Here is a 24225-nt window from a genome sequence, read left to right as displayed (position 1 = left end):
GTCCCAGGTTCGATTCCTGTCAAGGGCTTGTATCTTGGTTGCGGGCACATCCCCAGTAGGGGTTGTGCAAGAGGCAGCTGATTGATGATTCTCTCTCATCGATGTTTCTAACTCTCTAGCCCTCTCTCTTCCTCTGTAAAAAATCAATAAAATATATTTAAAAAAAATTTAGCTGGTTATATTTGTTAGCTCGTAGGGGAGCAATGTTTCAAATACTCACTTGAGTGTTCCGCTCAGATGCGGAAGGGGAAAGGGAGGGAGCACCTAACCTTGAGCTGAACTCTGTGCTCTCTGGGTGGAGCCTTGGGAACTGGGGTGGGCCTAGTTGCACAATCTGCAGCATCATCTCTCAAGTTCCTGCTTGAGAAAGATTTTGCTTGTTGCAAGTCTCTTGTTTTGATGGTTGCGTTGCACTTAGTTCCCCTAAAGTGCTAGAAAGATAACTTGTCATTTCCTTTTGGAGAATGGGGTACCGGGCATGGCTTCTTGGTCCTGAGGCTACTTGCATTGTGTGTTTGTGTGATTCTGCAGACAATGAGAACTACCGTGTTTCCCCAAAAATAAGACATCCTCCGAAAATAAGACCTACTTACGGGTTTCCTTCTGAGTGAAATATAAGGCATCCCCTGAAAATAAGGCTCCCCCTAGGCTCTGTCTCAGAATGCTATTGCTAAACATGAGAGATTTGGTCCACTGATTCTGAAAGAAATGGAGTCACAAGAAATTCACCAGGAAATTCAGGAATTGGATTGTTATGATGATGTTCCAGAAGATGATGACATGATTGTCATTGAATAAATGAGTAAATTCTTGATACTGTAGGATTCACAGTTTGTCTGATTTGTGTTGACAACTACCGTACTACCGTACCATATACAGGTAATAAATTTCCTTTATTTTCATTTAACAATAAATGTGTACCATATTCTTCTTCATGGAAAACTAAGACATCCCCTGAAAATAAGACCTAGCGCATCTTTGGGAGCAAAAATTAATATAAGACACTGTCTTATTTTCGGGGGAACAGGGTAGTTGTAGTAAGGAGTCGGCTCATGTAGTTACGGAGATTGAGAAATCCCAAGATCTGTAGTCGGCAAGCTGGAGTGGCGATAGTATATAATTAAGGTGACTAGATTTTAACATTGGTAAAGTGGGATACCATTGTCTGGGGGATGTGGGGGGAGTTCTTGATTAAAAATTTGGTCTATATGGAGCAACAAAAATTTTCAGAGAACACAAAAATAGTATTGTAATATATATTTTAAAATTTCAACGTAAGTACAATTTACAAATATAATAAATAAAAAATTATGTATAGTATTATTTTATTCTTTGGCATATTTCTCTCTCTCTTTTTTTTTTTTTTTGGCAGGTATGAGGTGATACCTCATTGTGGTTTTTTATTTTTATTTTTATTTAAAAAAAAATTTTTTTTTAATATATTTTATTGATTTTTTTTTTGCCCCCCTCCCTCCCTCCCACACAACCCCTCCCTCCCCAGAGTTTTGTGTCCATTGGTTGTACTTATATGCATGTATAAAAGTCCTTCGGTTGATCTATTTATCTCCCCCAGATCTTCCTCCCCTCCCCGCTGTAATTTGACAGTCTACTTGTTGATATACTGTCTCTACATCTATCTTTTGGTTCATCAGTTTATAATGTTCTTTATTATCCACAAATGAGTGCGGTCATGTGGTGTTTCTCTTTCATTGATTGGCTTATTTCACTCAGCATTATGTTCTCCAATTCCATCCAGGTTGCTGCAAATGATGAGAATTCCTTCTTTTTTATGGCAGCATAGTATTCCATTGTGTAGATGTACCATGGTTTTTGGATCCAATCATCTGCTGACGGGCACCTAGGCTGTTTCCAAATTTTGGCTATTGTAGATTGTGCTGCTATGAACATAGGGGTGCATATATCCTTTCTGATTGGTGTTTCTAGTTTCTTGGGATATATTCCTAGAAGTGGGATTACTGGGTCAAATGGGAGTTCCATTTTCAGTTTTTTGAGGAAACTCCACACTGTTCTCCACAGTGGTTGCACCAGTCTGCATTCCCACCAGCAGTGCACGAGGGTTCCTTTTTCTCCGCAACCTCGCCAACACTTGTCGTTTGTTGATTTGTTGATGTTGGCCATTCTGGCAGGTGTGAGATGGTACCGCATTGTTGTTTTGATTTGCATCTCTCGGACAATTAGTGACTTTGAGCATGTTTTCATGTGCCTTTTGGCCTTCCTTCTGTCTTCTTTTGAAAATGTTCTATTTAGGTCCATTGCCCATTTTTTAATTGGATTATTCATCTTCCTTTTATTTAGTTGTATAAGCTGTTTGTAGATGTTGGAGATTAAACCTTTATCAGTGGTATCATTTGCAAATATGTTCTCCCATACAGTGGGCTTTCTTGTTGTTTTGTTGATGGTTTCTTTTGCTGTAAAAAAGCTTTTTATTTTGATGTAGTCCCATTTGTTTATTTTCCTAGGGGTAGTATCAGTGAAGAAGTTCTTTTGGCATACATCTGAGATTTTGCTGCCTGTGGATGCTTCTAGTATTTTTATGGTTTCCTGTCTGATGTTTAAGTCCTGTATCCATTTTGAGTTTATTTTTGTGAATGGTGTAAGTTGGTGATCTAGTTTCATTCTTTTGCATGTGTCTGTCCAATTTTCCCAACACCATTTATTGAAGAAACTGTCTTGACTCCATTGTATATTCATGCCTCCTTTGTCAAATATTAATTGAGCATAGTGATTTGGGTTGATATCTGGGTTCTCGATTCGATTCCATTGATCTATATGTCTGTTCTTGTGCCAGTACCAGGCTGTTTTGAGAACAGTGGCTTTGTAATATAGTTTGAAGTCTGGTATTGAGATCCTTCCTATTTTACTCTTCTTTCTCAGGATTGCTGTGGCTATTCGGGGTCTTTTATTGTTCCAAATGAACTTTTGGAGAGTTCTTTCTAGGTCGGTGAAATATGTCGTTGGTATTTTAATGGGGAGTGCATTGAACCTATAGATTGCTTTAGGAAGTATGGACAAAAAAAACATTGCGAACTTTGATAAGCAGTTCTTGACAATCAGCTCTCAACAATTATTTGTTATTATTAAAGTTTAACATTATAAAATTAACAAAAGTAATATAAAACTCATATCCTGGCTACATAGCCACATGGCCGCCGAAAACCATATATTCCCTTCCTGTTCTCCTACCATTCCCTAGCTTATAGTGCATTCTTTCCAAAAAAAATGCTGGGGGATTCGGGACAAATTGTTAAAAATCGGGACTGTCCCGCCAAAAGCGGGACATCTGGTCACCTTATATATAGTTCCAGACTGAGTCTGAGAGCCAGGAGAGCTAATGGTGTAAGTCCAAGTGCAAAGGCAGAAGAAGACCTATGTACCAGCTCAAAGACAGAGACAGAGACAGAGAGAGAGAGAGAGAGAGAGAGAGAGAGAGAGAGAGAGAGAGAATAAATTCTCCCTTACATCACCTTTTTATTCTATTCAAGCTTTCAGTGGATTTAGTGATGCCCAACCAGGAAAGCAGGATTAATGTGCTTTACTAAGTCTACAAAAAATCAAATGTTAATCTCATCTAGAAATACCCTCACAGATGCATTTGAGTAAAATTTGACCAAATATCTGTGCACCCTTGCCCCTGCCGAGTTGACACCTAAAGTTAACCATCACAGAGTGATACGGAAGGGAAGCTTGGCTGGGAAGAAAGTCTGATGAAGCCTTTGAAGTAAGGCCTGAACAAAAACGCCCCAGCACGCTGGAACCCCACAGAAAGTGCATTTTCCAGCAGTGTTTGGGGAGCCAGGCGCTGACGACTTCTCATGCTGTGCCGTCATGTATGGTTGCGCTGGGCCAGCCAATTGTACATGAACAAAGGTTCCTGGGTAAAGGGGGCAAGTGGAGGCTGAAATGCATGCAGCTCACTCTCTCCTTACCAAGCCATGCACTTGGGGGAGGGGCTGCATCTGCCTTAGGGAAAAAGGGGGCCTTTGCCTAATTCCCCCAAGCCATGAGCCAAGGCTCCTCATGTATGTTGAGTGTAAGCAGAGCATCCTTGCTGGTGTGCCACGGCATGTTACAGCACCTCCAGCCACACAGGTCCTCTCTGTGTTTGGAGTTGCGGGGAAGGGCCACCACCTGTAATCACCAGAGGCCACTAGCCACAGGCAGCCTGCAGACATGAGCAATCTTGATGGTTTACGTCATTGTGCCATAAAAACATTTTCTACAGGTGCTGTGATGTGAAGAAGATCGGAAAGCACTGTGCCAAGGGAGGGAATTCACCCATTTCAGAACGGGCACATGTCTGTCTGCCTATCTAAGCACAAGCTATGTCCAGCAGCAGCGGGCTTCCTGTTTTTCATACGGGGTGTGTGGCTAGTTTGCAATCTTCAGGTTTGCAATCTTCAGGCAAGATCTGGGCAGAGGAAGTCTGGGTCCAGGGTATCTGCCGTTATCTGTGGTTATAGTTCAGTTTCCGTGGAGAGGATGCTGTCTGGCAGCTTAGATCACAGATTCATACCTTGGAATCCCAGGAGGTTTTCTGTCCTGGGTGCTGACGGTTTTGTCCATCTGTGCCCAAGAGCGAGAGAGAGGACATGTTAACATGAAGGTGCTGCTGGAGAGTTCTAGTTCCTGTGAGAGACCCAGGGGAGTTGTGCTAATGGGCGGGGAGATGCCCTGAGGGAATCTGGGGTAGCAGGGCCTTGCCCTTTGCTCCAGTAATCACATTTGGAAGCCTTTAGGTCATCAACTTTTTCACCCAGAAAAAAAAAAGCAGAGTTAGTGGGTGTGGGACAGAGTGACTGAGCCTGAGGAACCTAAGCTGCCGCTGCAGCCAGGCAAGTTAATCGAGTTCAAGGGCACCTCTCTCAACTCTGTGACCTTGGAGCCCCCTTAGCAACCTGTTCACATGGAACAGCCCTCACCTCACATGAGAGGCTCTCTTGTAGCTTGTCCCCTGAAGAGGGTGCTTCACTCTTAATCATGATTCTCATCTAACCTTGAGCCACACTCCCACATGAGAGTTCAGGGCCATAGGCTCACAATTGACCACATTCCTGTCCTCAGAGAGAATCCTGATATGGTATTTCCAGATTCTTGCCTGTGGCTTCTGGCTAGGCCACCAGTGACTCCCTGTCCTGGGAGTGCTGGTGAAGATCCGTGAGTCGCATCAGCTCACCTTACACAGCGAGATTTCATCGTAGATTCTGAGCTCTGCTGGCTGAGGATCCTTTGGAGCCGTGACACATGTGTATATTGTGTTCTTTGAGACATCATCTGTGTCACAAATAAAGATAGAAACACAGTATGCAAAAGGTGGATGACTTGCCCTAGCCGAGTTGGCTCAGTAAATAGAGAGAGCATTGGCTGATAGACCGAAGGGTCTTAGGTTGGAATCTGGTCAAGGGCATGTACTTCAGTTGCAGGCTTCTCCCCTGCCCAGACCTTGGTCGGGGCTCATGCAGGAGGCAACCAATCAATCTGTTTCTCTCCCATGGATATTTCTCTCTTTTTCCCCTCTTTCTCCACTCCCCCCCACCAAAAAAAAAAAAAAAAAAATCAATGGAAAAATATCCTTGGGTGAGGATTAAAAAAACAACAGCAAACACACACATACACACACAAAACCAAAACTAAAAGGTGGCTGACTTTTTAGAGATGGTTTACTCTAAAATTTTCTTTTTAAGATGAATAAATAAGCTCTAAGAGGATAAATGGCTCCCATCCTCTTGAGATGGATGTTTGGGTGTTTGGACTGTCGTTCCCTTTTCTAGGGATTACAGGTGCTATGGGAGGCACTCAGCTCAAGCCTCACCCAGAGCTCAGCGGGAATTCTTTTCTATTCTAGAGTCCACATTAGGCTAAAGAGACTCTCTTCAATCTCTGTGAGGGCAGTCAAAGTAGCTCTTCTACCAGGGTCTTCATAGTGTTTCTGGCACTTAGCATTGCCTGCCTTGCATGGCTAGCTATTTTTTTTTTAATGAGAAGGTCTTGGTTTTTCTACTAGATTGAGACTCTCTAGTTGCATACTGTGTTGGAATCATCTGGTTCATACATTATTGTTATTGCCTCAATGTTAAGGACATTGCAGATGCTCCACAAACATTTGTGGCTTGCTTGACTGGCTCACACAGCCAAACACTTATTGAGCTCCCTCTATGTGCCAGACTCTGTGTGAAGCTATAGAGAAGCAAAGACAGGAGAGACTTGTCTCTACTTTTAATAAATTACGGGCTGGTGGAAGCACTCATTTTAGCGTACCACTTTTCTTTGCTCCTAACGTGGGACATTTTAGGATCAAGTTGAAAAGATACGTCTAGAATTTAGAGTCTTCATGTTCAAGGGCACTAACATACCACACTGAACAGATCTGAGTTGAGCAATCTCAGAGGGATCCAACATTTCAGAGTTTAGTCCTTCCAGCCCCTGCCTCAGACTTGGTGAGTAAGCTAGACTGAGTGTCCTCTTGTCTCACTTATAGATAAAAAAAACAAAACAGTCCTTCTTCCTTCCCGAGGCTGTAAGATAAGAATTTCAAACTCAAAGGCTAGCCGAAACCGGTTTGGCTCAGTGGATAGAATGTCAGCCTGTGGACTGAAAGGTCCAGGGTTTGATTCCAGTCAAGGGCATATACCCTGGTTGCGGGCACATCCCCAGTAGGGGGTGTGCAAGAGGCTGCTGATAGATGTTTCTCTCTCATCAATGTTTCTAACTCTCTATCCCTCTCTCTTCCTCTCTGTAAAAAATCAATAAAATATATTAAAACAAAAACAAAAACCAAAAAAACTCAAAGGCTAACATGGGCCAAATAAACGAGACATGTGGCCGATGGGCTGCGAGTGTGACATGTTTGCTGTAAAGTATTGAAGACAAATGTCTTTTTTTTTAAGGAACCCGGAAGATCACCTATGTCCTGAGCAGATTGTGTGACTTCTCATCATGAGGCCAAGCTCCTTATCATGGGGCCTATCAATGGTAAGAATGGTAGCTGACATTGACTGAGTACTCACTACGTGTCAGGCACCAGACAAGTGTTTTATATGTGGTATTCCTCTTAACCCATTACTATGCATATTTTATAGTGAGACTCACAACAATAAAATAATTGGTAGCTGATAAGTGGTCAAACTGGGACCTTGACCCCTGACCAAGCATGTCAAACTCAAAGGCGAACACGGGCCAAATAAACAAGGCATGCGGCCTGCGGGCTGCGAATTTGACCTGCTGGCCCCAGACTGTCTGCAAAGCACAAGCTTAGCCTCAGCCTCTCTGAATTCGTCTCTCCCAATAGTCATCCAGAGAAACATGTGGCTGAAAACTTACCAGTTTTCTTCTTACTCTTGAGGATCTTGAAGGAGGAATCTGAGGAATCAGATCAAAGGAGAGTCAAGAACCTGGAAGCAGAGGGAGAGCCTCTCTACATCCGGGCTTCTTCTTCTGATTTGGGTGAAGGGGAGATTCTGGGAGGCTATGGGGTTAGGAGGAATAGGATGGTGTAATTTCCCCCTAGGGTGCTAAGGTCAGGCTTTCTGAGTTGAAAATAGCACAAATTACAGGAGAATCCAGAGGGATCTGGAAGAATCTAGTGACATCCATGGAATACCAAATTAGTACATGTTCCTCAGTGACTCTCCAAAGTAAAAAATATGATGGCATTGAAGACCCTCTAATCCAAGCCTTACTTCATAGGTAAGAGCACTGAGCCGGAGAGGTAAAGATACATGTCTAGTGAAACACAGCTTGTTAATGGGGGTGCAGAACTTGAACCCAAGCTCTGGGACCTTTATAGATACTGGTGATCCCATGAACATATTCTGAAGAGCATTCAGAGGGATCCCATACAGTCAGGCCACCAGTCCGGGAGCTTGTGTGGTGGTGGGTGGGGATTGTAGAAATGCTGATTCCCTGGAACAGAAGCCTCTCTGCACCACCTCGGCTACATGACTCCCATCCCAGGGAGAATCCTACCTCGTCCTCTCTTCCAAAACAGGAACACAAGCACTGCAGGAAGGATGAGTATCACCAGAAAGAGCACAACCAGTCCGCTCAGCCACCCCGCGTGGTGCATATGGATGCTCATGGCGCTATCTGGAGATGAAAGAGGCAGTGAGACAACTCAGAAAATAGGCCCCAGATGCTGGGCAGGCTTGTCCACATTCCAGGGGCACTGTCCAAACCGGGGACCCTCCCCGGGAGGGAAACTATACTTTCTGCTATGGAAAGTCAGGGTTAGAAACAGAAGGAAGCTGAAACTGGTTGGGCTCAGTGGATAGAGCATCGGCCTGCGGACTGAAGGGTCCCGGGTTCGATTCCGGTCAAGGGCATGTACCTTGGTTGCGGGCACATCCCCAGTAGGGGGTGTGCAAGAGGCAGCTGATCGGTGACTCTCTCACTGATGTTTCTAACTCTATCTCTCTCCCTTCCTCTCTGTAAAAAATCAATAAAATATATTTAAAAAAGAAAAGAAAAAAGGAAACAGAAGCAGGGATCATCCCTCTGATGTGGACTGGTTTCCAGGGCTTCCTGGGAGGAGATGCCCCTGGGACCAGGCCTAGCATGAGGGAGGCACTTTGGTCTGGAGAATGAGGCCCTCAGTCAGGCCTGACAGCTCTCCAGAGTGATGTGTAGGACTCCAGGGAAGATGGACAGAGCCGGTTACCTGCACAGAGCTGCTGGGCAGAGATGGAGTCAGAATTGTTGCTGACGGGGTTCCAGGCGGTACAGGTGTAAATCAGCTCTTGGTTTTGGGGAATCTGGAAGATTTGAAGAACGCTACCCTCTTTCCCCGTGGGACTCCACCTGTATGTCACATTTTTTTCTTCTTTCTCCACGGAGCATGTCAGTGTGACATTACAGGTACTGTTCTCAGATGCCATTGAACTCTGAGTAATTTTCGGCTTCCCAAGTCTACCTATGAGGGGAGAAACATATTAGCCTATACCAGCTTGTAAGGGCCAATTGCTATGTTAATTTATTTTTCAAATGTTTATTAAACACAGTCATCATGTAAAAGCAATGTGTAAAATCTTCCAACAAAATAAACGATATTAAAAACAAACTGAATACTCAAAACTCATCACTTTCTAATTTTTTTTTGACAATTTACCATTATTTATGCTCTAAAAGTTACTTATATCTACATATCTGTCTCTTGTAATGATGTGCAAAGTCTTTCCAACTCTGCATGTCTTAAAATAATGTATCTGTAACACCTTGGGTGGATCTTGAAGGTATAATGTTAATAAATCCGATGTAAAAGGACAAAACCATACGACTTCTCTCATATGTGAAATATAAAACTAAAAGTAATAAACAAACTATCAAAACAAAACAAAACAAAACAAAACAAAAACTTAGGCACAGACATCAGAATAGAGGTTACCAAAGGGGAAGACAGGGAAAAGGGGGTCAAATATGTTATGGAAGGAAACAAGACTTTGGGATGTGAACACACAATATTGTATACAGATGTTGTGCACCTGAAATTCATATAATGTTATTAACCAATGTCACCTGAATAAAATTAATTAAAAAAATCAGCCATAATGGGAGTATTTATACCACAGGAATTGGCAAATGCTACAAACTTGGACTTGAGTTATTGCCTTGTTGATAGTTGCTCTCAGTTTAAGAAAGCAAAGAAGGAAAGGTTACTAAATAAGATTAAACTTAAAAGCGTCTATTGCCATTTCATTGTGAATAGCAAAAGAACAAAATAAAATTAAAAAATTAGAAAATATTCTTCCAGTATTTGAAAGCCACTATCCAGTTCAGCAAAGTTGCAACTAAATGTATAAAGGGATGAACACAAACATCTTAAAGTTATTGCAATAAGCTGCTCTGAAATAAGTTTCTGCCTGAAATAAGATTTTGTTTCTCTGAGATAAATGCCCAAGAATGAAATCATATGTATAACCATTTGTTTTTAATTTACAAAAGTGTATTGTGATAAAATATACATGGCATTACATTTAGGATTTTAACCATTTTTAATTGTACAGTTAATTCACATTGTGCAGTTTTAATTGTACAGTTTAATTCACATTGTTGTGACTGGGTGCAAGCCTGCAGCAGGTGCTTGGGGCCGGGATGAGTGGGAGCAGCAGGCAGGAGTGGCAGGGGACATTGGATTGTAGGTTTTATCCTGATCCCTGCAGGCCATCCTGAGGGATCTCCACTTGTCCACGAATTTGTACACAGGGTGTCTAGTATATATAAAAGCCTAAGTGACCATTCAACCATTAGCTATGATGTGTATTGACCACCAGGGGGGCAGATACTCAATGCACAATCATGGAAACATGGAACAGACTGATGAATCTCAGAGAAAAAGGGGGCAGAGGGAGGGCAAGAAAAGATTAACTAAAGATTTTATATGCATACCAGGGGCCCGGTGCATGGATTCGTGCACTGATGGGGTCACTCGGCCTGGCCTATAGGGATTGGGTCAAAACTGGAAGTCCAACATCCACTAAGGGATCCTGGATTGTGAGAGGGCACAGGCCAGGCCAAGGGACCCCACTGACACATGAATTTGTGCACTGGGCCTCTAGTATGTAAATAAATTGCACAGAGCAACATATACACTCACACATAAATCAGTGCCTGTGTAAGTGGTGAAATATAAAGTAAGCTCTATTTGTTGCACAAATGCCAATTTCCTGGTTTTGATATTAAAACTATCTCTCTATATAAAACCTAATAGACCCTTGGGATGTCCGACTGCCAGTTTAGGCTTGATCCTGGGGATCGGGCCTAAACCGGCAGTTGGACATCCGCAGAGAGGACTCAGATTGGTGAAGGTACAGGCTGGGCTGAGGGGATACCCCTTTCCCCCGTGCATGATTTTCATACACTGGGCCTCTAGTAGTTATATAAGATGTTACCATTGGGAGAGACTGGGTACAGTGGACACAGAACATTCCTGTACATGTCTTTACACCTTTCTATGCACCTGTAATTATTTCAAATGAAAAGTTTTCTGAAGTCCTTTGCACACGCTAGCTCACATGGGGTCCTCACAATAACTATGGGAAGGGAATGGTATGATTTTTCACTTTTTATAGAGAATAAAAACAAGGCCATGGGCCAAACTGTTGATAGAAGGTTACACTGCTGAAAACAAGCAAATCCAAACCCTCTTGAAAAGTATTAATATAGTTATGCTTATTTATAAGCATGAAATGATTTAGGGAACCCAGTAGTCAGAAGTACAGTTGTTCTATAATAGCAAATTTGCCAAGTAAAAATAGAAAACAAGCCCTTTATCTTCCCACGACTTACGATACACTTGAAGTTTGTAGGTCCTGGTGAATGTCTCCTTTTTGGAGTTGTTTGTATTTATGTCAGCTTTGTAGGTCTCTGAATCCTCCATCCTCAAATTGCTCATCTCCAGGTTGTAGTTCTGACTCGAGACACTTATTCGTTGATTATAGTATTGGTGGGTCACAAGGACTTGTGGGGGTTTGTCTGAGTGGGCCACTACAACAGCAACAGATGTTTTGGAATTTCTCCAATTAATGATGGTAACTTGCTGTACGTCTTGGATATTTAAAGGGAAAGTAACTGTCTCCCCCAGAATCCCATTCACTGTGAGGATGTTTGTGTTGCTTTCAGCTGCTTCCAGACCTGAGGACATAAATAAAAAATTGTGGCCATTTGGCTGTTGCAACATTCAGAGCTCCCTGTCTCCCCAGGCTGGAGTCTCCCTTAGGAGCTCCCATGGATACAGGTTATCCAGTTTCTTGAGGGTGCCTTTCTGTTTTAGCATTCTACCGTAGACATATTTAATAGGTTATGATGGATACATTTTCTAAAGGATTATCATTCAAAAATGAAGTTTCCCAGTGAATCTCCAGGGATCTGTTTAATTAAAAACATGTTTATCTAGACTTACAGACTCTGAGGTTAGAAGGAACATAAGTCTCCATGAGGTCTGAGATAGCGAATGTCTTTCTTTCCCAATATCAGATGTCCAAGAAGTGGAAGGGTTGGGGCAAGAGCCTGAGATGGCTCCTGTGGTCTTTGCAAAAGTTACATTTATGCCTCTATTCCTGGCAGGTACAGTGTTATGGAGTAAATACTCCCTAAGTTGATGATTTAAAAAATATATATATATTATTGATTTTTTACAGAGAGGAAGAGAGAGGGATAGAGAGTTAGAAACATCGATGAGAGAGAAACACCGATAAGCTGCCTCCTTTCCACTTCCTACTGGAGATGTGCCTGCAACCAAGGTACATGCCCTTAACCGGAATTGAATCTAGGACCTTTCAGTCCACAAGCCGAAGCTCTATCCACTGAGCCAAACCAGTTAAGGCTGGGGGATCTTTTTTATTAACTATTGTATCTTCAGTCCAGGAAGAGTACCTGACACACAGTGCATGGTTAGTAAATACTTCTGGAATAAAGTGATAAATGGATTTCACTTATGTGTTGCCTAGAATGTCTTGGAACAACTTCTGAAGTAAAGTTCATTTATTCATTCACACATTTATGAATGAATGCACATATTTATTCAAGGTCAGCTTTGTTTCAGATACTGTGGCAGGCGTTTATTATCCTAATAAAAGAGTAATATGCATATTAACCACCATTCCAACACACAAGATGGCTGCCCCCATGTGGACACAAGATGGCCAGTAGGGGAGGGTGGTTGGGAGGGTCCAGGCCTGCAAGGAGGGCAGTTGTGGGTGATCAGGTCAGCAGGGAAGGGCAGTTGGGAGAGACCAAATCTGCAAAGGAGGGCAGTTGGGGGCAATCAAGCCAGCAGAGGAGGAAAGTTGGGGGCGACCAGGCCTGTAGGGGAGAGCAGTTGGGGGGGGAGGGTGGAACCAGGCCAGCAGGAGAGGGCAGTTAGGGGTGACCATGCATGCAGGGGAGGACAGTTAGGGGTGACCATGCCTGCAAGGGAGGGCAGTTAGGGGCAATCAGGCTGGTGGGGAGCAGGCAGAAATTAATCAGGCTGGCAGGGGAGTGGTTAGGTGGTGATCAGGCTGGCAGGCTGAAGTGATTAGGGGCAATCAGGAAGCCAGGCAGGCAAGCAGTTGGGAGCCAGCAGTCCTGGATTGTGAGAGGGCTGTTTGACTGCCGGGCAGTCAGACATCCCTCGAGGGGTCCCAGATTGGAGAGAGTGCAGGCTGGGTTGAGGGACACACATTCCCGTGCACGAATTTCATGCAATGGGCCTCTAGTATAATCTGTAATATGAATGTTTGTTGAGCAAACTACTCTTTTAAGCATTAGGAAAAACACACCAAGGCGAGGAGACAAACTGTTGATGGAAGATTACAGAATAATGTAAATAAGGAGTTGGGGATACAATGATGAACAAAAATAGATATACTTCCTACTTCTAGGATGTAACAGTTAAATAAAGAGGCCAATGGGGATGAGGTAACCACAAAGGGTTAAATATAAAACAAGTAAGTATTATGGTGGTTGGGAGAGAATAACAAGAGGAACTAGTTCTGTTTTGGGAATTCAGGAACACTTTCTAGTAAAAGCTGAAGGATGAGTGTATTTATTTATGTATTTATTTATTCCTCATCCGAGGACATTTTTTTCATTTATTTTTATTTTTATTTTTTATTTTTAAAAAATATATTTTATTGATTTTATACAGAGAGGAATGCAGAGAGATAGAGAGTTAGAAACATCAATGAGAGAGAGTCATCGATCAGCTGCCTCTTGCACACCCCCTACTGGGCATATGCCCGCAACCAAAGTACATTCCCTTGACGGGAATCGAACCCGGGACTTTTCAGTCCCCAAGCCGACGCTCTATCCATTGAGCCAAACCTGTTTTGGCTTTTTTCATTGATTTTTAGAGAGAGTGGAAGAGAGAGGGAAAGACAGAGAGAAATATCAATGTGAGAGAAACACATTGAATGGCTGTCTTCTGTATGAGCCTCGATCAGGGCCCGGGTCAGGGAGAAGCATGCAACCGAAGTACATGCCCTTGATCAGATTCGAACCTGGGACCTTTTGGTTTAGGCTTATGCTCTATCCACTGAGCCAAACCAGTCAGAGCAAGAATGAATATTTTAAAAATCTAACATGAGAGGGAAAAAAAGAATTAAAGGTTTATTTTCTTTCCCTCCATCACCTAATAAAATAAATTGATTTAATACATAATTTGTGAAACAAAAAGCAATATAATTATAAGATGTTATTTTTCTCACCTTTTCCTCTTCTCTCATTGCTTTTTTGTTTTCACTGAGCTCTATTTAGTAATAAATAGTGTTTTGACCCACTACAGATTATATTACAAATGTTTAAAAAACCAACAGACACAGGCACTGACCCATTAGTCAGAGTATCAGTCGTAAACAAGAACAGTGCTCCTCTGATGAATACTGGCTGCAGGTGAGCCCCAAAGAGCAGCATGTAAGTTTTCCACTTAAGTGGGTTAAGGCTAATCCTAAAATTTATCCAGGGCTTGGCATAAAGAGTGCAAGAATAAAGGTCATTCAGACTACAGGTCATTTTGAAGTGTCATAAAAGCAAAGGGCCCGGCCAATGTGGCTCAGTGGTTGAGTATCTACCTATGAACCAGGAGGTCACGGTTCGATTCCTGGTCAGGGCACATGTCTGGTTGTAAGCTTGATCCCCAGTAGAAGGCCTGCAGGAGGCAGCTGATCAATGATTCTCTCTCATCATCGATGTTCCTATCTCTCTCTCTCTCTCCTATCCTCTCTAAAATCAATTTATATATCTATCTATCTATCTTTTTTTTTTTTTTTTTTTTTTTTTTTTTTTTTTTTTTTTTTTTTTTTTTTTTTAAGCAAAGGGATTTTTAACCTGTCTCACTAAGGCCACCTTTGTCCTCACCGGTAAGCAGTTCCTGAATGAACCCGGACCCTGCAAATATAAACCTCTTTTCTTTCAGACCAACCAACATTTCCTCTGAGGAAGACCACCGCAGGCAAGGCCTGATGACTCAGTTAGGGAAGGACATGAAACAGGGCCCTGGGGGGCTCGAGAGACGAAGGACCCCCATTTATTGTACAAACATGAAGTGCTATCTATGTGCCAGATGCTGTGTTAGGGACCCAGGGATGAAAAGAACATGGCTGCAGTCCTGGTAAAGACAGACAGGTAGACAAGTACTGCATTCAATGTGATGTGTGGTAAGAGCACAAGGAACAGACCTAACTAGTTTGGCTCAGTGGATAGAGTGTAGGCCTGCGAACTCAAGGGTCCCAGGTTCGATTCCAGTCAAGGGCATGTTTCGGGCACACTCCCAGTAGGGGGTGTGCAGGGGGCAGTTGATTGATGTTCCTCTCTCATCAATGTTTCTAACTCTCTATCCCTCTCCCTTCCTCTCTGTAAAATAAAATCAATAAAATATATTAAAACAAAAAACAACAAAAAAAATCCAAAACACACAGGAACACGCCATTGGGGGACCAAGCAGAAACTAAAGTTGCTTTCAGAGGACAGAGTCATAGTTTACCAAAATTCATTCTCTTGAACATGAATTCTTTCCAGGTAAACTGTTCCATTGGGCTAATGACATCAGGTAGAGGGACATGGGGAGGGTCCCAGCCTGAGTCTCTGGATGTCCCAGATTTGGTTTGTGATCACACAGAACACTGAGCTCAGAGAGACCCTGAATTTGGTTTAATGATGCTGTGCTACCTTGAAATTCTTCATAGTATTTGAACAAGGAGCCTCATATTTATTTTTAAAAAAATATATATTTTTATTGATTTCAGAGAGGAAGGGAGAGGGAGAGAGATAGAAACATCAATGGTGAGAGAAAATCACTGATCGGCTGCCTCCTGCACGCCCCTAACTGGGGATCAAGCCTAAAACCCAGGCATGTGCCCTTGACTAGAATTGATCCTGGGACCTCTCAGTCCACAGTCTGACACTCTATCCACTGAGCCAAACCAACTAGGGCAAGAGTTCCATAGACGGAGTGGTCAGATTATTATGATCTCTGAACGCATAATAATCTGGCCATTCAGTGTGTGTGTGTGTGTGTGTGTGTGTGTGTGTGTGTATTAGAGGCCCAGTACATGATTTTGACATGAGTGGAGTCTGGCCAGCCTGGCCAGGGGGAGGAGACATGGGCGATTGGCTCGCCTGCCTGCTAGTCAAACTCCTGATTGAGGGGATAATTTGCATATTAGCCTTTTATTATATAGGATATACACTGAGTGGCCAGATTGCTATTCATTAAGAGATCATAATAACCTGGCCACTCAGTGTACTTCATTCTGTACTGGGTTCTACAAATTATATAACTGATCCTGGTGCCAGATCTTAAGACTTTATTTTTTATTTTATTTTATTTTTTTACATAAGGCCCCTAGGACCTAATTGCCATTCTGCTCATTGGACTCAGATCAGGTGTGAAAAGGTGGATGGAATGTGGGTGTCGTTACAGCATCATTTTGGTGGGTTCTTCCATTGAACTCCAGGAAGTGTGTAGGCAGTTCGCTAAGGTGGAGTCCTTCTTAGTGTTAGAGCAGTTGGGCAGCCACACGTGGTTGATGTGGGGTCTGGTTTTGCAGTTATGTCTTATCTTCCATGGTAAGTCATCAGGAAGTGGTGCCGGCTGGGTGGCAGCTGGGAGCTGGGGGGAAGTCATGCTGCTATTTGTGCTCTGGTGCGGTGAGAATTATGGGCTTGCTGGGAAATGGCAAAGGGCATAAAATAAAGACTCTACCACCTTCAAATGTTCCAACCGTGATGTGAGAAAGGCAACTGCAAAACCTTAGCATGTAGTGGAAAGATAGGGAGCTGACGATGTAGGTGCTAGTACTTACATGTATGAGCTGGGCAACCTTATAAAAATTGCAAAACCTTTCCGAGTCTCATTTTATTCATTGGAAATAATAGCTGTAAAATTGCCCTACCTAATCAGTGGTCAGCAAATAGTACAATATGAGTGAAAATGCTTCACTAGTCATCAAGGCAAATACATGTTAGTTATTTCTGAGGTTAATAATGACCATGAGGATAAGAAACTTCCTCCACATCTTCTTTTTTATTAATTAATTAATAGCTAATTAATTAATTAATTAAAAATTGATTTCAGAGAGGGATGGATTGGGAGGAAGAGATAGAAACATCAATGGTGAGAGAATCATCAATTGGCGGTCTCCTGCGTGCCTTACACTGGGGATCGAGGCCCCAACTTAGGCATGTGCCTTGTCTGGGAATTAAACCATGACCTCCTGGTTCATAAGCTGATAACCACTGAGCCACTCCGGCTGGGCCATCTTCTTTATTATCATCTTAATTGTTACATTCCCTGGAAGGCTTCCCTAGTCTAACCCTATGATGGCCACAGTGACACCAGGCCATACTGAAGAATGTATAAAGAGTCATTATTAAGGACTAATTCAAGTAAATCCCTGGGGATGTTTTAGGTACCACTTTACTTGGTGAACTTTATTTTTCTCTTAAAAACTTCAGTGTTAAAACAATCCCTTTTACCATTGCTCCAAAAAAATTAAGATACCTAGGAATAAACTTAACTAAGGAGGTAAAAGACCTGTACTCAGAAAACTAAAGGACATTGAAAAAAGAGCTAGAAGAAGACATAAACAAAGGGAAGAACATACTGTATTCATGGATTGGTAGAATAAACATCATTAAAAATGTTCATACTACCCAAAGCAATTGATAGATTTAATGCAATCCCCATTAAAAACCAAGGGCATATTTCACAGACCTAGAACAAACTCTCCAAAAATTCATCTCGAATAAAAAAAGACCCTGAATAGCCACAGCAATCCTGAGAAAGAAGAACAAAGTTGTAGGGGTCGCAATACTAGATATCAAGCTATGTTACAAAGCCATGGTTCTCAAAACTGCCAGGTACTGGCACAAGAACAGACATATAGACCAACAGAACAGTACAGAGAACCCAGAAATAGACTGAAGTCATTATACTCAATTAATACTTGACAGAGGAGGCAAGAGCATACAATGGAATCAAGACAGTCTCTTCAATAAATGGTGCTGGGAAATTTGGTCAGATACATGCAAAAAAAACACCCAAAAAACAAAAAACAAAACTAGATCACCAACTTACACCATACACAAAAACAAACTCAAAATGGTTAAAGGACTTAAATGTAAGATGGGAAACCATAAAAATCTTAGAAGACACCATAGGCAGCAAAATATCAGACTTATGTCGTAGCAATATCTTTACCAAAACAGCTCCTTAGGACAATGGAAACTAAAGAGAAAATAAACAAATAGGACTTCATCAAAATAAAAAGCTTCTGAACAGCAACAGAAACCATCAACAAAACAACAAGAAAGCCCACTGCCTGGCAGAACATGTTATTTCAGATTAGGGCTTAATCTCCAAAATTTACAGGGAACTCATACAATTTAACAAAAGGAAGAGAAACAATCCATTCAAAAAATGGGCAAAGGACCTAAATAGATACTTTTCGAAAGAGAACATACAGAAGGCCGAGAGACATATGAAAACATGCTCAAAGTCACTAAACATCTGAGAGATGCAAATAAAAAAGACAATGAGGTACCACCTCACACCTGCCAGAATGGCTATCATAAACAAATCAACAAACAAGGGCTGGCAAGCATGTGGAGAAAAAGGAACCCTCATGAACTGCTGGTGGAAATGCAGACTGGTGCAGCCACTCTGGAGAACAGTATGGAGTTTCCTCAAAATTTAAAAAACGGAACTCCCATTTGACCCAGTAATCACACTTCTAGGAATATATCCCAAGAAACCAGAAAAAACCAACCAGAAAAAACCAAACATGCACCCTTATGTTCACAGCAGCACAATTTATAATAGCTAAGATTTGGAAACAGCCTAAGTGCCCATCAGCAGACGAGTGGATTAGAAAACTGTGGTACATCTACACAATGGAATACTACACTGCTGTAAAAAAAGGAACTTTTACTATTTGCAACATCATGGGTAGATCTGGAGAGCATTGTGCTAAGCGAGATAAGCCAATCGGAGAAAGATAAATATCACATGATCTCACTCATATGTGGAATGTAATGATCAACATAATTTGATGAACAAGAATAGATCCAGAGACAATTTATTCTTTTGGGGGAAGGTTAGAGATCAACCAAAGGACTTGTATGCACGCATATTAGCATGACCAATGGACATCGACACTGGGGCGGGGTGGCCTTGCCTCGGGGATGGGAGTGGCTGGGGGTGTTAATCAGGGGAAAAAGGAGACATGTAATACTTTAAACAATAAAAAAACAACAAACTTCAGTGTTTGTTTTTAAAAGACTCTCCATATCTGTTTCAGACAGAGAAAGGAAGCCACAGAGCCCTGCTGCTGCTTGGACTGCCGACTCACCTCCTGTTGCCATTGGAGTTGGCAATCTGTAATCCAAGATTACTATTTCCTTCTGTGACTGATCCCCAGGAGGGGTGCTTTAGGCGGGACCCCTCAAAGGAGTACTTCATAAAGGTTTAGAAGCAGGAGAATGTGTAATGTAGTTTAAATGAGTATAGATTAGAAAAACAGTAGAAGTAAGGCAGGAGATAAAAAGAGATATGGTTTAGATTTGGGAGAGCCTTGAGTTTAATATCTATACTACAGAGGGGAGCTATTAAAGTTTTTGAGGATGAAGATTAAAATGATGTTTTAGGGCCATAGTAATATAGTAATGATGCATAGAAAAAGTAAGGAGAAAGAGAAGCTGGCCTTGAGATGTCACTTTGGAGACTATTATAGCCTTCGGGGCATTAACCAGAGGGTGATGGGGGAATAAAAAGGAAGGGCTAAATTTGAGAGATAGTACAAAGAAAGTCAAGGAATAAGGACATCTGATATAATTCAGTTGTTCAAACACACACACACACACACACACACACACACACACACACAGCTAGCCAAAAGTAGGTTTACACTTGCGAGTATGCAAAACAGAGTTTATTCTTGTATTACTATTTATTAATTAATCTTTGTACTATTTATTTGTATTATATAAACCTCCTTTTGCCAATCAATTAAATGTATACATAATTGATCTCAGAGATAGGGGAGGGAGAGAGAAACATCAATGTGGGAGACATACATCTATTATTGCCCCCTGCATGGAGCTTCAACTGGGGATCCAACCCACATCCTGGGCATGTGCCCTGACTGGGAATTGAACCAGAGACCTTCTAGTGCATGTGATGACATTGCAACCAACTGAACCACACTGGTCAGGGCAACAATATATTTTTAGTGCCTACTTTATGTCAGGGGAAAACCAATTCATTTTATTTCGGAAGAAAATAAAAGCAGAAGACAACTTCAGGATTAGAAATATTGAATTTGTGGATAATCTAAGTACAAAGTTGGAAAATGGAAAATAAGGAGAGAGAATGGGCTTAAATATTGTTTGTGGGGGGCTATGGTGGAATCTTCAGGTTGTTTTCCTATATTTGTTCTCTCAGAACTTCATTCATAGTAACAGAATCTTTAATTTGTTTTCTGCTAGCTAAGTTTGGTCACATGACTAAGTTCAGGCCAATAGTATGAAAGTGGTAGTGCTGTATATGACTTCTTTAAGAAGAGGGCGCTTTGACCCTAGCCGGCTTGGCTCAGTGGATAGAGCGTCAGCCTGTGAACTGAAGGGTCCCAGGTTAGATTCCGGCCAAGGGCACATGCCGGGATTTCGGGCTCAATTTCCAGTTGGGGGTGTGTGGGAGGTGGCCGATCTGTGATTCTCTCTCTTCATTAATGTTTCTATCTCTCTCTCCTTCTCCCTTCCTCTCTGAAATCAATAAAGAAATATATATTTAAAAAAAAAATTTTTTTAAAAAGAAGAGAGGGCACTTTGCTTTCTTCATCTCTTTCTTGCTTCTTGCAGGTGGAATACCCGGACAGCTGGATCCCAGATGGACATTTGGGATCAAAAGATGAAGCAGAAGATTGAAAAAGTGTGGATCCCTGATGACCTTAGGAACTATTCTACCAATGGAACTGCCAACTCTGCTTTTTTTTTTTTTTTTTTTTTTTTTTAGTTTTTTTTAAAAGAGGATGTTGATTACAACTGTTTCCTGAAAAACCCCTTGAATCTGCCTGCCAGTCTTTCACTCCCCCAGGCAGTCCAATATTTATAAAGTTTATGGATTGTCCCTCAAGCAAGCACAAAAAACAGTCTCTCTAAACCCTGAAACAGATGCTTTCCAACTCTTACCCCAAGGCTGGGTGGGAAACAGTTGCCTGAGAGGGGCTGTTACAAGGTTCCTCGGGCCACCACTTTTGACATGGCTTGAATGATTTGAGTCCAGGGACCTTGCCTTCAAATCCTCTTACCAAGGACAATGCAGATACCAAGGCCACTAATACTTGTAATACTAAAGATGGAAGCAATATGGTTTTCAATCAGAGGAAGGATGAGTGAAAGGTTCAGGTTATTTTGGGGTGCTTTTGGGGGTGAGTCAAAGGATGAGTGAAAGGATCAGGTTATTTTGAGGTGCTTTTGAGGGTGGGGATAGACGAAAGGGAACACAGGTCTGAGCCAGATTCAGTGTCTGAATTTACTGCGGCCCTTATCTTACTGACGCTACAGGATGGGATATAATAACGCCTGCCTCATAGATGCTTGTGAGTAGGCATTCTGGAGTAGAGTGGGTAAAAGTGAAGGGAGTCATGCTTGTTGACTTTCACCTCTTTAGTAATGTAGGAAGTGAGACCATCTGGGAAGAGTGAAGAAGCAAGAATAGGACCAGCTAGAAAGTAAAAAGGTTAGGGGCACAGATTTTGAATCTTGGTAGATTTGAACCTAGCTGTGAACATTTTTGAGATGATCTGATCCCCAGTTTCCTTACCTCTACAATGTGGATAACTGCTTTTTTTTTTTTTTTTTAAATAGATTTTATTGATTTTGTACAGAGAGGAAGGGAGAGAGATACAGAGTTAGAAACATCGATGAGAGAGAGTCATCGATCAGCTACCTCTTGCACACCCCCTACGGGGGATATGCCCGCAACCAAGGTACATGCCCTTGACTGGAATCGAACCCGGGACCTTTCAGTCCCCAAGCCGACGCTCTATCCATTGAACCAAACCGGTTTCGGCAACAATGTGGATAACTGTTAAATGCAACTATGAAGATAAAGCACTTAGCACAGTGCCTGGTACATACTAGTCATGGTTGTATTATTGTTTTTGACGAATACAAAAATTTTGAGAAAATGCCACTATTGGGGACACCCTGGGAGTCTACCCAAGATTTATTAAGGGATGAAAAGACCGCTGAGAAGCCTTGGGAGCCCGGGGAGAGGTGATCCACATTTATAACATCTCCCAGTGAGGATGGTTTCCTGACTGTCATATATGCCAGATCACAGAAGGAAAGAGAAAGGCAGGACTTCTCAAGGAGAAGCAAAGGAAAAGGCTGGAACCCGGAAGTGTGGGTTTGCATTCATTGTTTCCCCTCGGTAGTTACGGTGAGAGGGAACCCCCGGGGAAAGATGACACCGGCTAGGACAGAGAGCACTATAAACAGGCTGTTTATTGGAGGTGGCCTTCCCCTCCTGGGAGGGAAGGTGGGCGTCTTTCCCCTCCTAGTATACCCTTCTGTGCTTTAGGTGGTAACTCCTGTTTCACTGAATGCATCCTTGTGGATAGGTGGACTATACACATGTGCAGTTCATGATAAAGGAGCTGCCGAAAACCACTGACTGGAAGAAGGCAATAGAGATTATGAGAAAAAGAAAGGTATTTTTTTTTTTTTTTAAATCAGAAACTTATTCTGGTTAGAAATATTGATGGGTAGGAAGACTTTAACTGGCTAAAGGGAAACTCTTCAGAGCTGAGCAAGAGAAACGTACCAAGGAAGTGGTGGATGGAATCCAAAGGGAGTTCGACACATAAAATGTTTATGACAATGCAGAGGGCACTTAGACCTAAAACTTCATAGTTCTTCTCAGAGTCCAATAAAGGCAAAGATGATGTACAATTGGGGGTGTAGGAGGCTCCCTAGTCTGTTAGACTCTGCCTTTATCTCCTAAGCTCTACTTGCTCTGGCCCCTCCTCCTTCCATATCTCCAACCGTTCTTTCCCCCTCAGCACTGGCTTCCTCTTTCAAACAGGCGGGGCATGCTTGCTGACTTCCTCTCCTCCATCAGGCTGAGCACTGTGTCAATGTGGAACTCTGCTCCAAGGTCACCTCGCCAGACAGCTTTCCTGACCACCATGCTTAGAGCAGCAGTTCCCTCCACCACTCTCCATTACCTCCCCTTTCTTTTGTTTTCTTCACAGCAGCTATCTCTAAGCCACTCCCAGCTCCATCAGGATGTAATTACCATGGTGCAGAGTCCTTGTCTGTTCTGGTACCGCTATTTCCCTACCCCCTGACTTGCACATTTTTTTGTTGAGAGAATGGATAATTTTAGGCTGCACCCAATCACCCCCTTTCCAGCAATATAAAGCAGGGTAGAAAAACTCAGAGCGAGAGAAAGAGTGAGGGCAAGAGAGAACTCTTCACTGGTCCCGTGTCTTGGTGTGGAAGCCTCAGGGTATAAACTGACCCACAAGAAGGAGCAGCTGATATCCTTGTGACATTTACAATTTTTTTCGGCATTGGTCCACATGCTGGGGCTTCTCAGAGTGGCTAGTAAAAGTGCCCTGAACTAGGGATCGAGGCCCAGTCTCTTCCTAAATAATCCTGTCTTGCTGGAAATAAATCACTGCTCTTCACTGACAAATCCTGAAACGTGATAACAATTAATAGGAGGGAAAGTATTTTATTCCACTTCAGTGGCAAAGTGGATGAAGGCAGCATTGCTCAATGGTTAAATCTAAAGACATTGGAAGTCAAATCCTACTTTCTCCACTTTTTGGCTAAATGACCTCCAGCATCCTGTGCCAATGCTTTCACCTGTAAACTTGAGATATTAATAGTACTCATCTCATCGGGTAGTATGAGGATTAATAAAATGATAAATGTAGGCTACTTTGCATAATGCCAGACACATGGTGGCTGCTCCACAAACAGTCAGTATTACTATTATTGATGAGGGAGAGGAGAAAGGAGTAAGGGGAGGTCTCTGAAACAACAAAGGTGGAGAGACAAGGAAGAATTAAAGTTCCATGGAAAAAATATGTAGGGAGAAATGGACATGGAGCAAAAGCGTTGGACTCTCCTGTCTTCCACCACAGAGGGTGGCTGGCTGGCTGGTAGGGTACTTGGAGGGATGGCCAGAGTCACAGGGTTCCCAAGTCATGATGAGAAAGCTGG

The 24225-nt window shown here is 42.4% G+C and overlaps 1 protein-coding gene across 5 annotated transcripts in view; it reads right to left on the bottom strand.

Annotated features, from left to right (window-relative positions):
• Positions 1–999: 999 nt before the first annotated feature.
• CD84 (CD84 molecule) overlaps positions 1000–24225 on the bottom strand; it is a 29302-nt gene continuing 6076 nt past the window's right edge. For all 5 annotated transcript variants that reach the window (XM_084865923.1, XM_084865924.1, XM_084865921.1 and 2 more), the window contains exons 3-8: positions 11299–11643; positions 8675–8926; positions 7984–8103; positions 7339–7377; positions 5195–5292; positions 1000–4584 (exon numbers count right to left, since the gene is read on the bottom strand). In XM_084865923.1, the coding sequence (XP_084722049.1) occupies positions 4516–4584; positions 5195–5292; positions 7339–7377; positions 7984–8103; positions 8675–8926; positions 11299–11643 (923 nt within the window). In that variant the 3' untranslated portion in view covers positions 1000–4515. The remainder of the gene's footprint in view (positions 4585–5194; positions 5293–7338; positions 7378–7983; positions 8104–8674; positions 8927–11298; positions 11644–24225) is intronic.

The sequence above is a fragment of the Pipistrellus hanaki genome, assembly GCF_964339955.1.
Source record: "Pipistrellus hanaki genome assembly, chromosome: 18".
In the NCBI taxonomy this organism is placed as follows: Eukaryota; Metazoa; Chordata; class Mammalia; order Chiroptera; family Vespertilionidae; genus Pipistrellus; species Pipistrellus hanaki.
This window is presented reverse-complemented; position numbering and strand designations above follow the sequence as displayed.